The sequence below is a fragment of the Sciurus carolinensis genome, chromosome 11 (genome assembly GCF_902686445.1).
Source record: "Sciurus carolinensis chromosome 11, mSciCar1.2, whole genome shotgun sequence".
NCBI lineage: Eukaryota > Metazoa > Chordata > Mammalia > Rodentia > Sciuridae > Sciurus > Sciurus carolinensis.
In genome coordinates, this window is record NC_062223.1 from 43,445,524 (window position 1) to 43,458,928 (window position 13,405).

General features: G+C 41.5%; 1 protein-coding gene across 1 annotated transcript in view; it reads right to left on the bottom strand.

The window, feature by feature from the left end:
- The window catches only part of Cat (catalase), a 35,438-nt gene extending 22,591 nt beyond the window's left edge, over positions 1-12,847 (bottom strand). Inside the window, exons 1-4 of the mRNA XM_047518349.1 lie at positions 12,689-12,847; positions 2,671-2,842; positions 1,523-1,633; positions 474-604 (exon numbers count right to left, since the gene is read on the bottom strand). Coding sequence (XP_047374305.1) covers positions 474-604; positions 1,523-1,633; positions 2,671-2,842; positions 12,689-12,754 — 480 coding nt within the window. The 5' untranslated portion in view covers positions 12,755-12,847. The remainder of the gene's footprint in view (positions 1-473; positions 605-1,522; positions 1,634-2,670; positions 2,843-12,688) is intronic.
- Between the last annotated feature and the right edge of the window lie 558 nt (positions 12,848-13,405).

Below are 13,405 nucleotides of genomic sequence, written 5' to 3' on the forward strand. Positions count from 1 at the left end.
TGATAAGTGGATGATGAAACATAATTGCGGGGGGAGGCAGTGATGGTAAGGGAAGAATAGAAGGAGGGATTGTGTAGAGAGACATGAGGTGTGGGTAGGGGTGGGGGGAAGGAAGGATAATGGAATGAGACAAACCTCATTACCCTATGTACATGTATGATTATACAGTGTGACTCTACTTCATGTACAACCAGAGAAATGAAAAGTTATACACCATTTGTGTACAATGAATCAAAAAAAATAATAATAATAAAAGAAAGTAAGGGATCTAGAAGAGAAATAAAACAAATTAAACCCTCCCCCAACAAAAAAGATAATAAATGTAAAAAATATATTTGAAAGTTCAATCCAGACAACCCAAATTCTCCTCTTTCTCCCTTTCCTGGGGCTTCTTCTCACATGCCAACCTATACAGAGTCTTTGAAATCAATTTAAAGCAACATTTGTGGAACATAAAATATGCGATCACCTACCAGTATGGCATCCCTGATGAAGAAAATAGGGGTGTTATTTCCAACAAGATCCCAGTTACCATCTTCAGTGTAAAATTTCACCGCAAACCCACGAGGGTCTCGAACGGTATCAGCTGAGCCTGATTCTCCAGCTAAGAGAGTCAAATGGAAAAATGAAGCATAAGTACTCCGGCTCCAAGAAACCAAGTTACAAAGGAAACATTAGGATCTGCCATTTCTAATCCATTTCCAGAAGTAGAGCAGGCATTTACAAGCCTGGGGTAGATCTAATTACCACCCACCAGCTAATTAGATCTATAAATCAAACAAAAGAATTAATTGAGAGTAATAAGAGAGCAGACATAATAACAGCTCAAAAGATTATCTACCTAATATAACTTTGTTTAAACCAGTAATTAAATTTTAAATTAAAATAAGGGAAGAGAATAATTAAAAAGATAAAGTGAGTTGTCAAAACTATGAGGTTAACATTAAGAAAATCAATTAAAATATAGGTTTATTTGTAATATGATTTATTTTTTGCACAAAGCCTAACACAGAAACCAAAATAATCATGCATTGTGATGTGTTGAGATATAATATCATATTTCTAAATATTTACTAACTCTATAACAAGAGAAAAGTCACTTAACCTTCTAAAATTGAATAACCCCGTCCTGCAAAGCAGATCTGAGCATTAATGTCTATAAAGCACCTAACCATGGTAGGTATAGACTTAATTCTCAATAATGGACAGCTATTACCATTACTATTGAATAAGATCCTCGCTCCATGCTTCCCTTTGAGGCAACCACTATGGAAAGCTCTTCCCAAATGTCACAAAACTGCAGCGATAACTCTGTCATAAGGGTGATTTCCTAAGACTTCAACAAACAGAAATATAAGTAATTTCTTACATGTCTCAACTATTTTTTCTACTATAAAACTTGCAAAACTTTGGAGAAGTGCTTGTTTCCTATTTCCTAATAAGTTTTCTTGAAATTAAGTTATATATATCCCAAATAAAGTATAGACTGAATTACACAATACCAGTCACACAAATGACTTACCAACAGTAGAGAATCGAACTGCAATTGGAGTTCTCTTTCCAATATGCTCAAACACCTTTGCCTTTGAGTATCTGGTGATGTCATGGGTGACCTCAAAGTAGCCAAAGGCACCTAATGAGAAAGATACAAAATCAATCACTATGACACCATCACTTAGACCATCAGGCCCTCAAATAGGCACCTGGTGTTCAGAGAAACTGGTGGTATAGCCCAGCCTTCTAGGGGCTTCCAAGACGATGGGAGAAGGGGAGCTGTCCAAACAAAATAGTAAGAGTAAACTGCAAAGCTCAGTTATCATTCATGTTCAAGTGTGTGCCACACAGCTGGAGCCAAGAGGAAGAGATGAGTGGGGCTACAGGTAGTTGGTCAAGGTCAACCCAAAGACACAGGACCTCAGAGGCCCTTGATACAGGCAGGGCCTAGGAGAGAAAGAAAACAAGAAGAGAGGAAGAAAATACAGGGGAAAAAACAGTTTAACAGTTATTAAGGACGCTCAGAACCAAACAACACACTGATTAGCATATTAAATTGTGATGGAAAAGACAAACGCAGAAAAGACAGAAGAAATCTATCTAGGAAAAAGAGTTGAAGAAATTAGGACATCTTAACCGGAAGTCCAAGGGTGCAGGCCAAGAGAATGTTTCCTTTCTTTCCATGGAGTTCTTTTCCTACTGAGTTTTTCAGCTTTCTTTTAAACCCCATTCTCATTTTTTGTTTCCATCATAAAAGCAAGATATATGTTTTACAGAGTTTTAGACAAAAAGGAAGGAAAAAATCATCTCAAACCTATCACTCTAACAGTTATGCTCAATTTTGCAGTTCATTTCAGTATGCAGTAAGAGCACCATTTAAACCTAGCTGTGATTACAGTGTATGTGTCTGTATCTGTATTTTTGTATTTTTATTCTTTCACTGACAGTATGATGGAAGAAATGGAAGATCATTGTTTTTAAAATAAAATATTTTACACATAATGTTCAATCCAAGGAAACAACTACCACATAATTACTAGTTCCCCTTTCAATAGACATTTTTCCTTTCTCTGGAGATTTGACACCTCTATTAAAGGTCCTCCAACACTTTAGGGAGTAAATTTTGACCCAGGTATTCTGAAATGAACCTTTCCACCAAACAAACAAAGCTCTCACCTGCTCCCTTAGCATGCACGACTCTCTCAGGAATTCTCTCTCGGTCAAAGTGAGCCATTTCATCAGTGAAAACCACATCCTGGACCAGAAGGGGCCCACGAGGACCCGCAGTCATGACATTAAGTTTGTCTCCCACTGGGTTCCCAGCTCCGGTGGTCAGGACATCAGGTTTCTATGTAAACACAAGAGGAAAAGAAGTGCAGGAGAGTCTTGTGATCCAACACACCGTCACAGGACACATCATTTTGCAATTTTTATTACATTCTGTCCTCTTTAAATTTCCTGTGTCCAAAGTACTGAAATAGTTCAAGAAATGCCACTGCCTGAAACTTAGAGTCAGGTCTCAGAAGTCCTTGACAAGTCTCAATCTGCTGAGGACACCTGCTCTGAAGAGCAAAGATAGCTAGATAGCCTGCCAACTGGCTCAGCAGTGGCTCTAGAGTGAGCCACAGGGTTCCACAGGGAAAGTCCTCAGGCAGGGAGCCCCCAAAAAGGATCACTTGTGCTTAACACCAAATGTCCAAACTGATGGTGAGAAATGGCTGGTGCTTCCCCGGGAGTGAGCAACGCTCTGTTACAGGGCGGCTGTTCCAGGGTGCCGTCCTCATTTCTCTCAAGCAATGTATGCCAGCCACTGTGACATCTCTTTTGGTTTAAAAAAAAGTGGCTTTTATTGTCACTGAAAATATCTTACTTTTCATAAGATGGATTATAGTATTAATGTCTAAAAGATGTCAAATGTCTCTGAAATGAGACAGGATATTTTACTGTATTACAGAACTAGTTTTGATCCACCCATTTCTTCAATTTCAGTGACATCAGAAGCCTCCAAGTGGTCCCTCCTCTCAGGTGGGAGAGGCAGTCTTTAAGCCTCACATAATACCTCACAGCTCTCACTCAGTCCTACACGGGATTTTTGACCACAGATAACTGCCTCTCCGGTGTCTTCCCTGCCCCCTGGGAAATCAAGAGGCTGAGCTTTGGTTTCATTCTCCGGGGAGAACAACTGAACAGGGTCTATTGCAAAAGTCAACAGACCAATCCCACATACCAACAAAGCACTGAGTATTTCCCCATCTGGCATGGATATGAAATATTCATTCCCTGTGCACAGCTGTCCTGCATATTAAAGTAAAGTTAAATCCTGAATCTTCTCTAGAAGGTGATTTGATGGGGAACTTAAACTATAAAAGTCCTATGACCTATTTGAAACAAAGACACTGAATAAGTGATCTTGAGATTTGCATAATTAGTAACAAGACTCACACACACTCATAAATCCCCCTAGCCTGCTAGAATTATTTTCACATCAAAATGGGAAAAGGTCAAGTGGGCCCCACGTCTCGAGAAAGCATGAATGCTGGATTAGAGCCGGGGTCCTACTACTTCCAGCTCCACCAATCACCAATTATGCAGCTGCTGGCAAGTTTCAATTTTTCATTGGCAAAATGGACAGAATAACTACCTCCAAGAGTTAATATAGGAGTTAAAAGAGGTAAACATATGCAAAACATGGCCACACACCACACACATGTACACCACCACTTCACCCGGCCTTGAGAAAGTGATCCGACAGCAGAAGCAGCCGAGCATTCTAGATTCTTCTAGTAAATCATGACAGATGTGTACCACTCTCTTTTTGAAGATAAACATTTAGCTACTACGTGGGACCCTGTGTAATTTTATTTTTCATCTCAAGTAGAAAATGAATCCAAAAGAAGAGCAAAAGTGCACAACTGTCCCATCAGTTTAAACCTAAATCCCTAGTCGGGCACAGTGGCACACACCTGGAATCCCAGCAGCTAGAGAGACTGAGGCAGGAGGATCATGAGTTCGAAGCTAGCCTCAGCAACTTAGCGAGACCCTGAACAACTTAGCAAGACCCTGTCTCTAAATAAAAAATAAGAAGAGCTGGGGATGTGGCTCAGGGGTTAAGCACCCCTGGGTTCAATCTCTGGTACCAAAAAACAAACAAACAAAAACCCTAAAGCCTTGGTCTTCAGCCTTGACTGCACACCAGTCAGGGAGCTTTTTACAGCATCCTAACGCCTGAGTAACCCCAGAGATTGCTGGCATAAGCAGCCTAGGTGAGGTCCAGGATATTTTTAAGCCCCAGGTGATTTCAAAGTGAAGACAGAATGAGAACCACTGACTAGAGCTTTGGGGTGACACAAACATAATAAATGAACTCAGGCAAAATAAACCTGTCTACTCTTTAAACTTTTTTTTTTTTTTTCCACCATATAAGCAAGGCACTAAAGAAAGCCTAAAAAACATAAAGGGACTTCCCAAAAGAATAATGCCAAAAGGATCCCAAGTAGCATAGTAAAATAAAAGGTAAACACCCTACTACATATATGAAAATTTACAACAATCCTTCCAGGTAAGAACTATTATTCCATTCTCAATATGGGAAACCAAGGGGTAAGGAAGTAACCTGCCCAAGTGGTAAAGCCACAACTTGAATCCTGTCTGATTCTAATGACAGTCTCTGCATTGATTGACTAGGTTATGCTAAGCCACTATATGCTCTATTTACAATCACCTCAGAGAAGACAGGAACTCTAGATATATATCAACCAACGTAATGGGTGAATTCATTGGGAGCTGTACTGGAACAGTTTTAACAGAGAAGACACAGACTGTGTCAAGGGTCCCCAAGATCATCCCCAGGTTCACTGACTCTCTAGGACTCCCAGAACCCAGCATCCAGTCAGAGTCATGGCTACAATTTACTACAGCAAAAGGACACAAAGCAAAATCTCAAAGAGAAAACGTTCATGGAGTGAAGTGAGGAGCAAACCAGGCGCCAGCTTCCAAGAGTCCCCCAGTAAAGTCCTACAGGTCACATCCAGTCCCTTCAGCAGAGTCAGGGCCACACGTATGAGAGGATGTCCAGCAGGGAAGCTCATTAGACTCAACAGTCAACTTTTTAAATCAAGGGCCAGTCACATAGCCCCTCACCCTCCCCGGGGGGCAGCAGCTGTGCAGTGTAAACATGTCATTTGCACAGCTTAAATATAGCTATCAGGGTGGTGGGAACACTCCCAAACCCAACTGGCAGACACCAGGCAAGGGCCAAGCATGCAAGCAGGTCTTCCTAGGGACAGCAGTGTCCCACGTGCTATGGTCGCTGCTTCTCTTCACGGTCAGGGAAACCAAACACACTGACTGGACAACTCTTCATTTTCGAGATGGGGCAATGATATTCCTAAGGAGCCCTTATCTTTTAGAGATAAACACTAAAATGTTTATAGAGGAAGTGATACCATGTCTGCAATTTGCTTCTGAAAATGGAGGAGATGTAGATTGAGGAACAGGCACTACAGTAGGCATCACATTAACCTCTCCTTCAGTACTGGTCTAAATTTACAGTAATACAGAATATTTTTAAATGCAGAATCAAAGAAAAATGTTTAATGCAAGCTATATGGCAGAAGTTGAAGCAAAGGAGAGGAAGAATGGAGGACTGCTTCAGTGCTGCTCTTACCTGAGTGTGTGGCTCTGACGAGACCCTGTTCTGCTCTCCCTGTCTATACACGCTTAATCAAGTCGAGCAGGAGGGTTCAACACCCACATGAATACACACTGAGCAGTGGGCCTGGTGATTATCCCTGCCCCTGCCCGAGGGTTTATCCTCACTAGACTACGTGGAAACCTTAACTCCCATGTAGGCCATTCAGTACTAAATCATGCCTTCAATCTGATGTGCCTTTTTTTTTTTTTTAATCTTAAAGCATTCTGGGGTGGGGGAGATAGGTGTTTCTAAAGCACAAAATAAATCAATGAATTCACAACACCAGATGCACTTACATATCTTGTAAAGTGAACTCATCCCTGTTAAGCCAACAGGTGGTATCAGTCCATATGAATTAGTCTACATTCAAAAGGCAAAAAAGAGTTTTCATTCTTTTTTATTCATTGCTTAAATTATCCTATACACTGTACCTAAAGGATTCAATAAAAAGGTATTCAATAAAATATTAAATAATATATCATCAAGGTAGGGAAGAAGCTCAGTGGTAGAGTACATGCTCAGTGGTAGAGTACATGTGCGAGACTCTGGGTTCAATTCTCAGTACCTCAAGAAATAATACTAATTTATCACAGAACAAGTGAGTTCTAGTGAGGATAAGAAAAAAAAACAAACTATGGTCTTGATAAAGAATATACACGGTTACTATTGGATCTGAGGGTGAACTGAAAACCGTCTGCATAACATGCTAATTGCTATCGAATGCACAATCTTTATACCCTATCAATCTAAATACAGAGGGACGCTCTGAAGAACACTGATATTTCCTGGGGGAACAAGTGAGGAGCACTGCAATGGGAACACGCCTCTCATGGAAACCCTGTGCATATTCTAAGTGGAAAGAGAAGCTTTTAAAGATAAAAGAGGAAGAATTCATAAATGGTTTGGAAGGAATAATCCTTGGCCACAAGAGTAATAAGAAGGGTGTTCAAAGATCAATAACAAGGTGGCAGCAGCCCAAAGTTGAACAGACAGTTGCTACACAGATGTCCTTGCAGAAGCATTTTCTGAGTAAGGATGAAGTGGCCTTTGCACACGGTCATGGCTCTGGCAGCCTTTGGTGGCTTATTCTTGTTGCCGGGACTGGGAGCATGAGAGTCCTTCTTCATAACCTCCAGATTCAGCATTGTTGGTGGTGGTCAGGCTTGACATAAGCAATTCCATCTTGATTCTGACAACTTTCATGAGCCTTAGGCTAACATCAACACATAGGGCTAGGCAGAGCAATAAGGTGTCTAAAAGGCATGTCCTTGGTGTATAACCTCATGAGGACAGGGAGAGCAAAAGAGAAAATTCAAAATAGTGCCAAGGACCCCTGGGAAGAGAACCAGGAGGTAGGGTTTTTTTTGTTTTTGTTTTTGTTTTTTTGTAGTTGTAGATGGACAGAATGCCTTTCTGTTTATTTTTATGTGGTGCTAAGGATATAACCCAGTGCCTCACACACACTAGGCAAGTGCTCTGCCACTGAGCTACAGCCCCAGCGCCACGAGGTAGTTTTAATCCAGAAAAAAAAGAAAGTCACCTTAAAGAACAAATATCGGACTCCAAACTCACAGTGCTGGACCTCCAAGAAAAGAGTGACTGAATACAGCTCCTCTCTCATGCCAGTAAGAAATGTTTGTTTTTCAAGCAAGGCTCCGTCATACTATTTTGTACAAGACTAAACACATTATAATACCTTCTAATTTTTCCCTCCTCTGGGAAAATTGCCAAGTCACTTACTTGAGGACTACAAAGTTTTTAGTCAGAAATGGTTGAAACTTTGCTACTAGTTTTCAAGAATCAGAAGCAGAAAAAAAAGAAAAGAATTAAAAACAGAATAATCCTATAGAAAATAAAACTTTAAAATACATAGAAAATTGCTATTGCAGAAGAGATTTTCCTCTGTTTTAGAAGTGTCTTAAGTAAATCTGGTGGTAGCACTGAGATCAGGCCTAATCCTCAATCTTTCCCAAAAAAGGTAGTTTTGGAGAGGGAGGGGAGAGTTTGGAGAGATTAGCTCACAAATGAAGTTCAACAAATGAGATTCCTTTATTTTTTGTATTAGAAGCTACAGTAGTACTGTACTTAAAAAATAAAAAATTAGAAAATAAACACAAACTAGTATTTGTTTATTTTACATTTTGCAATCATCCTCTCCTTTCTTATTTGGAGAAAAATTGTGGAATGGTCTAGATATTGGTAAGGAAGTATAAATGAATTCTTAGAAATTTTGATTCCACCTCTCATGTTTTTCCTGCTGACATACTGTGACTTAGCAATTCTGCTTCTAAACATTTCCCATAAGAAATAACACATGGGTCAAGGATGTATATCAATGCAGAGCACTTGCCTAGCATGGGTAAGGCCCTGGATTCAATCCCCAGTTGCAGAAAGAGACAGACAGAGGGGAAAAACGAAAGCACATGTACACAAAGAGTTAAGTCACTCAGTCACTCCCTCTCCATGCCATATGCTGGCAGTGTAACATCAACACTTATTATTTAGGTTACCCTAAAATTTATAGACCCTCATGGGCTATCATACACAACTCACTGACAGAAATGGATGGGCTAAGACCCAACCTCCCTCCCAGGTAACAAGGTACTGAATAAAAAGGTAAGGCTTGAAATGTTCAGATTCTCCTAGCCTGATCAGACAGGATCAGAGACTACTTACTAAACCTAAGCATCCTGAAGGAAGAGCCCTTGCATTCTAGGCAGTGAACAATAAAGTACCTACTAAGTTCCACTCAAAGTGGCTAGGATAGCTACAGAATGGCCTTCCTCCAACTAAGGTATTTTGAGTAAGAGACAAAGACTTTTAAGTGGATCCAAATCATGCCTATGAAGACACATAATTGAATACTCCATTATTAAAGTTTATAAAGCTCCCAATTCACTTGTCAGCAACAACATCTGACCACAAGGAGACACGCCCAATAAATTGCTTTCACATTGGCTGACTCTGGTTCCAAAGGAGGATCCACCCAATTTGGCATTCCCTAGCTGGTTCTTGAGTGAGGAGACAACAGAGTGCCCTACCATGGTAGGTCCAAAATCTAAAGCTCTCAAAGTTCAGTAAAAGATCAAAACTAATTGGGGAACAGAAGGGAGACTACTGATACAGAGCTACCCACTTTCATCAGGATTTACCAAGCATAGGGACATGTTTTGTTTGGTTGTTTGTTTTAAATCATATGTTACCAGCCTATTTTTCTAACAAAAGAAGTATTTTAATGCCAGAAAGTTAAAAAGAGATCATGTCTATTAGCCCATCACCGTATCACAAGAAAAATGGTTAGCCAAATTTTCACCAAATATGGAATGTATATTTTAGATAATATAATAGAGTCAGTTTCCAGGACACATAGGTAGACTACATTTTGCAGACTTCCTTGCAATTGTGTGTCCTGTAACAGAGTTCCAGCCAAGGAATGTGAATGGAAGAGACTCTAGTCCCTAAACCTACCAAATGCCCTCCTCTGTGGCTAACCCTTTATGGCTGAACAGCAATGGCCTCCAGCACCTTGGAGCCTTCAATAACTGTGGGGAGCAGAGCATCTGCCCACCCCCTACAACCTCAAGCCACTTTGGGTCCTCTTATAGGAGAGAAATAAATTTCTAATATGTTTACATCATTATACATGTTGGATTCTATTATTACAGCATCTAACCCACAGAGGATTTAACTTATAGCATGGGCTATGAGTCAACAATAAAAAGATAAGCAAACCAATTTTTCAAAGGACAAAGGGACACTGCAAAGAAATGTACAAATGGTCAATAAGCACATGAAAAGATGCCCAGCATCATTAATCATCAAAGCAATACAAATTAAAACCACAGAGATAAGAGTCTAGAACCACAAGAACGACTAAAATTAATAGAATAACAACACCAAAAGTAGGATGTGGACTGACTGAAACTATCTCATACACTGTTCATGGAAGTGTAAAATGGTACAGCCACTTTGGGAAAAGTTGAGCTGTTTCCCATAAAACATTCACTTACCCTATGACCCAGTAAATCCACTCCTAGGCATTTTCTAAGAAAAATGAATGCATGGATGCACAAAAAGACTGATAAAAGAATTTTCATAGACACTTTATTCATAATAGCCAAAAACTAGAAATAAGAAATAAGAAGGAACTTTTCAGGGTGATGGTAATCTATATCTTCATAGGGTTTAAGATTCACTGGTGTACATATTTATTGAAACTTATGGAACAGTAGACAATATTTGTGCACTGCACTGTATGTAAATAACATCTTAAAAGCATAAGCACACATTGAACTGCTAATTCACATGACCAGTGTTCAGGAATAAAGCATACTGATGTCTTCAATTTACTTTAAGGTGCACTAAATAAATTAATAGACTACTGGATGCATAAAAGAATGAACAGATGGAATAACCTGTCATAAAAGATATATAGCAAAACATTAATTATAGGATCTAGATATGAGTATATGCTGCAAAATTCCTTCGACTCCTGAATGTTTGGAATTTTTCCACAATAAAGCATTTGAAAATTACATAAGCTATGTGGCATGTACAAAATTCCTTCTGGAGGGGAAAAATAAGCAATTTTCACTCAGTAGCAAAAACTTGAAAACAAAATATCAATGTAACTATCAATCTGGAGGATGTACACAATTTAGTACATGTGACACCATGAGCAAAGGAGACAGCAACATTTCAATGGAGACACCCGGTGGCCCACCTATTTCTCACATGGGCAACTATGCCAGGGACTTAAGGATTCAACAAGTTAATGATTCTCCCAAACAAAGAAACAACAAGCCAGTCTCCAAATAAAAGTCTTTAGAAATTAATACATTTGTTTTATAAAAATCTCACTACATCATCCACAATTTCCTCAATTTGTCAAGCATTCACGAAGACTTCAGTGTGAACCAGATATCAGCAATCACTTTATATGCAACAAGTCCTGGTCTCAAGAAGTTCAGTTCTAATCTTGACTCTGCCACCACCTAACTGCATATCCTTGATTAAGACTCAGCCGGGTGCAGTGGCACATCCCTGTAATCCCAGCAGCTCAGGAGGCTGAAGCAGGAAGATCACAAGTTTAAAGTCAGCCTCAACAAAAGCAAGGTGCTAAGCAATTCTGGGAGATCCTGTCTCTAAATAAAATACAAAATAGGTCTGGGATGTGGCTCAGCAATTGAGTGCCCCTGAGTTCAATCCCCAGTAAACCACCCCTCAACCCGCAAAAAAAATAAATAAATAAAACCCTTATATCTTGGGCTGAGAATGTGGCTCAAAGGTAGAGTGCTTGCCTAGAATGCATGAGGACTTGGGTTCCATCCCCAGTACTTTAAAAAAAAAAAAGGTCTCTCTGGTTCACTTTAAAAACTTATGGAAAAAAAAGCTATTTTAGTGATATATAACAAAGAATGGGACTGGAAGCTTAAGAGAAGAATTACAGCCTTCTCTCAAACAGAGAACCATTAACACAATCCATGATGAGCTCTTGGCATCAATGCCCCAGTTCATGAAGATTTTAGCACAGTTTTGAGAAAAAGCACTGGGCTGGATAGGGAAAAGTGCATTAGTAGCCCTCTCTGCCATGTTAAAACCAGAAGCCCTACGAACTGGGCGTGACACTGGTTCAACCAGCCAGCAAACTCAACCAAATGCAGTCTCTTCTAGTCCAATCTCCTCAAAGATGCCCTTTAAGACTCTGCATCCCCGGGAACAGGCCAGGAATGCCTCCCCCACCACCACTGGATTGGATCCCTCTCATTTAAAAGATTCTGTTCAGACGTCACCGGCTTTGGGGAGTCTCGCGGGCAAACTGTTCATTGCCTTTACAGTCCTTGGGTAATTATTAGACCCCTCATCACACTGGTTTTGTATCTTGTCTCCCAGATTAGACTCTGAACTTCTCCAGGGTGTGGTTCTTGCCTCACTGGAATTTATACACCTTGGCCCAGCACAATGCAAATGAAATAATGGATTTAAGATTCTTTTATTTAGTCGTTTAATGCTGTACATACTACACATGTCACCATGATTGCTGCTGAAGACATCAACATAAAACTCAGTTCCTTATATCCCACAAACATGAAAGCGCGCAGATATTGTTTTAGGAAGGTTAAAGCTAACGCCTGCTCCCACTCTCCTCTGACTTCCTCTCTTGAAGCTGCAGCTCTCTGCCTCTTTCTCCATGCGTCTTCCTTCCGCCCTCGAGCTGCGACCTCTGTCCCAGCTGGCAAAAGTGCAAAATTCTGAGCCAACCACCCGCGACCAGTCGCCAACGACAAATCCTGCAGGACAACCAACAGTCCCGCGCCCCAGAAGCCGCTCCCCCGCACCCCGCGAATGTAACAGTCCATCTCCACCCAAGGAGAGCCCCCCCGCCGCCTGGGGCGGGTGGTACAGCCCTGAGCAACGCAGCCGCGGGGCAGCAGGGGCCGTTACTCGACCACTGCCCGCCATTCGGCTGCGACCCGCCGGCTCCGAGCGCACAGGGTGTACCTGCGCCGCCCGCTGCTCCTTCCACTGCTTCATCTGGTCGCTGGCTGGATCCCGGCTGTCCGCCATGGTATCGGCTTGGCGTTGCAGAACGTGGCAGGGAGCCTCGGCTCGCGCGTCCCCACCCTCGGCAGACGCTCGCGTCTACTGCTCGGCGGCTGAGGTCGGAGACTTCAGGCTCCGCCAATCGGCGCCGCCCCCCTCCCGCCGCCTCCTGATTGGCCGGGAGAGCTCTAGGGCGGAATGGGGTTGGAAGCCCAGTGGGCCGAGGAGCGGGGACTGGTGGAGCGAGGCGGGCCGGGGGACGCGGAGGGACCGGCGCGGGTGAAGAGGGGAGCGCTCTGGTGGCGCGACAGGTGGAGTGCTGCGACCGTGCTCGTTCAGCTCCGAAGAGAGAATCCTGGGTTGAGTTCCTTCGTGCAAAACGAAGTAGTGTCTTGCCCTGAAATAAGTATTGTTTGCTACTGAAGGGTGCATGGATCCTTTTTTCTTATATACTCTTTTTTCTTATTCATGGATTATCACTTACCAGGCTGCAATACTAATTTTACTATGAGTTAGATACCAATGTTATCCTCATTTTACAGAATTGGAAACTGAGGCATAGGGAGGTTAAATAAATAACTTTCCCAAAGTTATACAGTTACCAAGGGATAGAGTCAAGATTCTAGCCCCATCTCCAGAACCCATGGCTTGTTGAAAAAGTAAATGTTGAAAGAA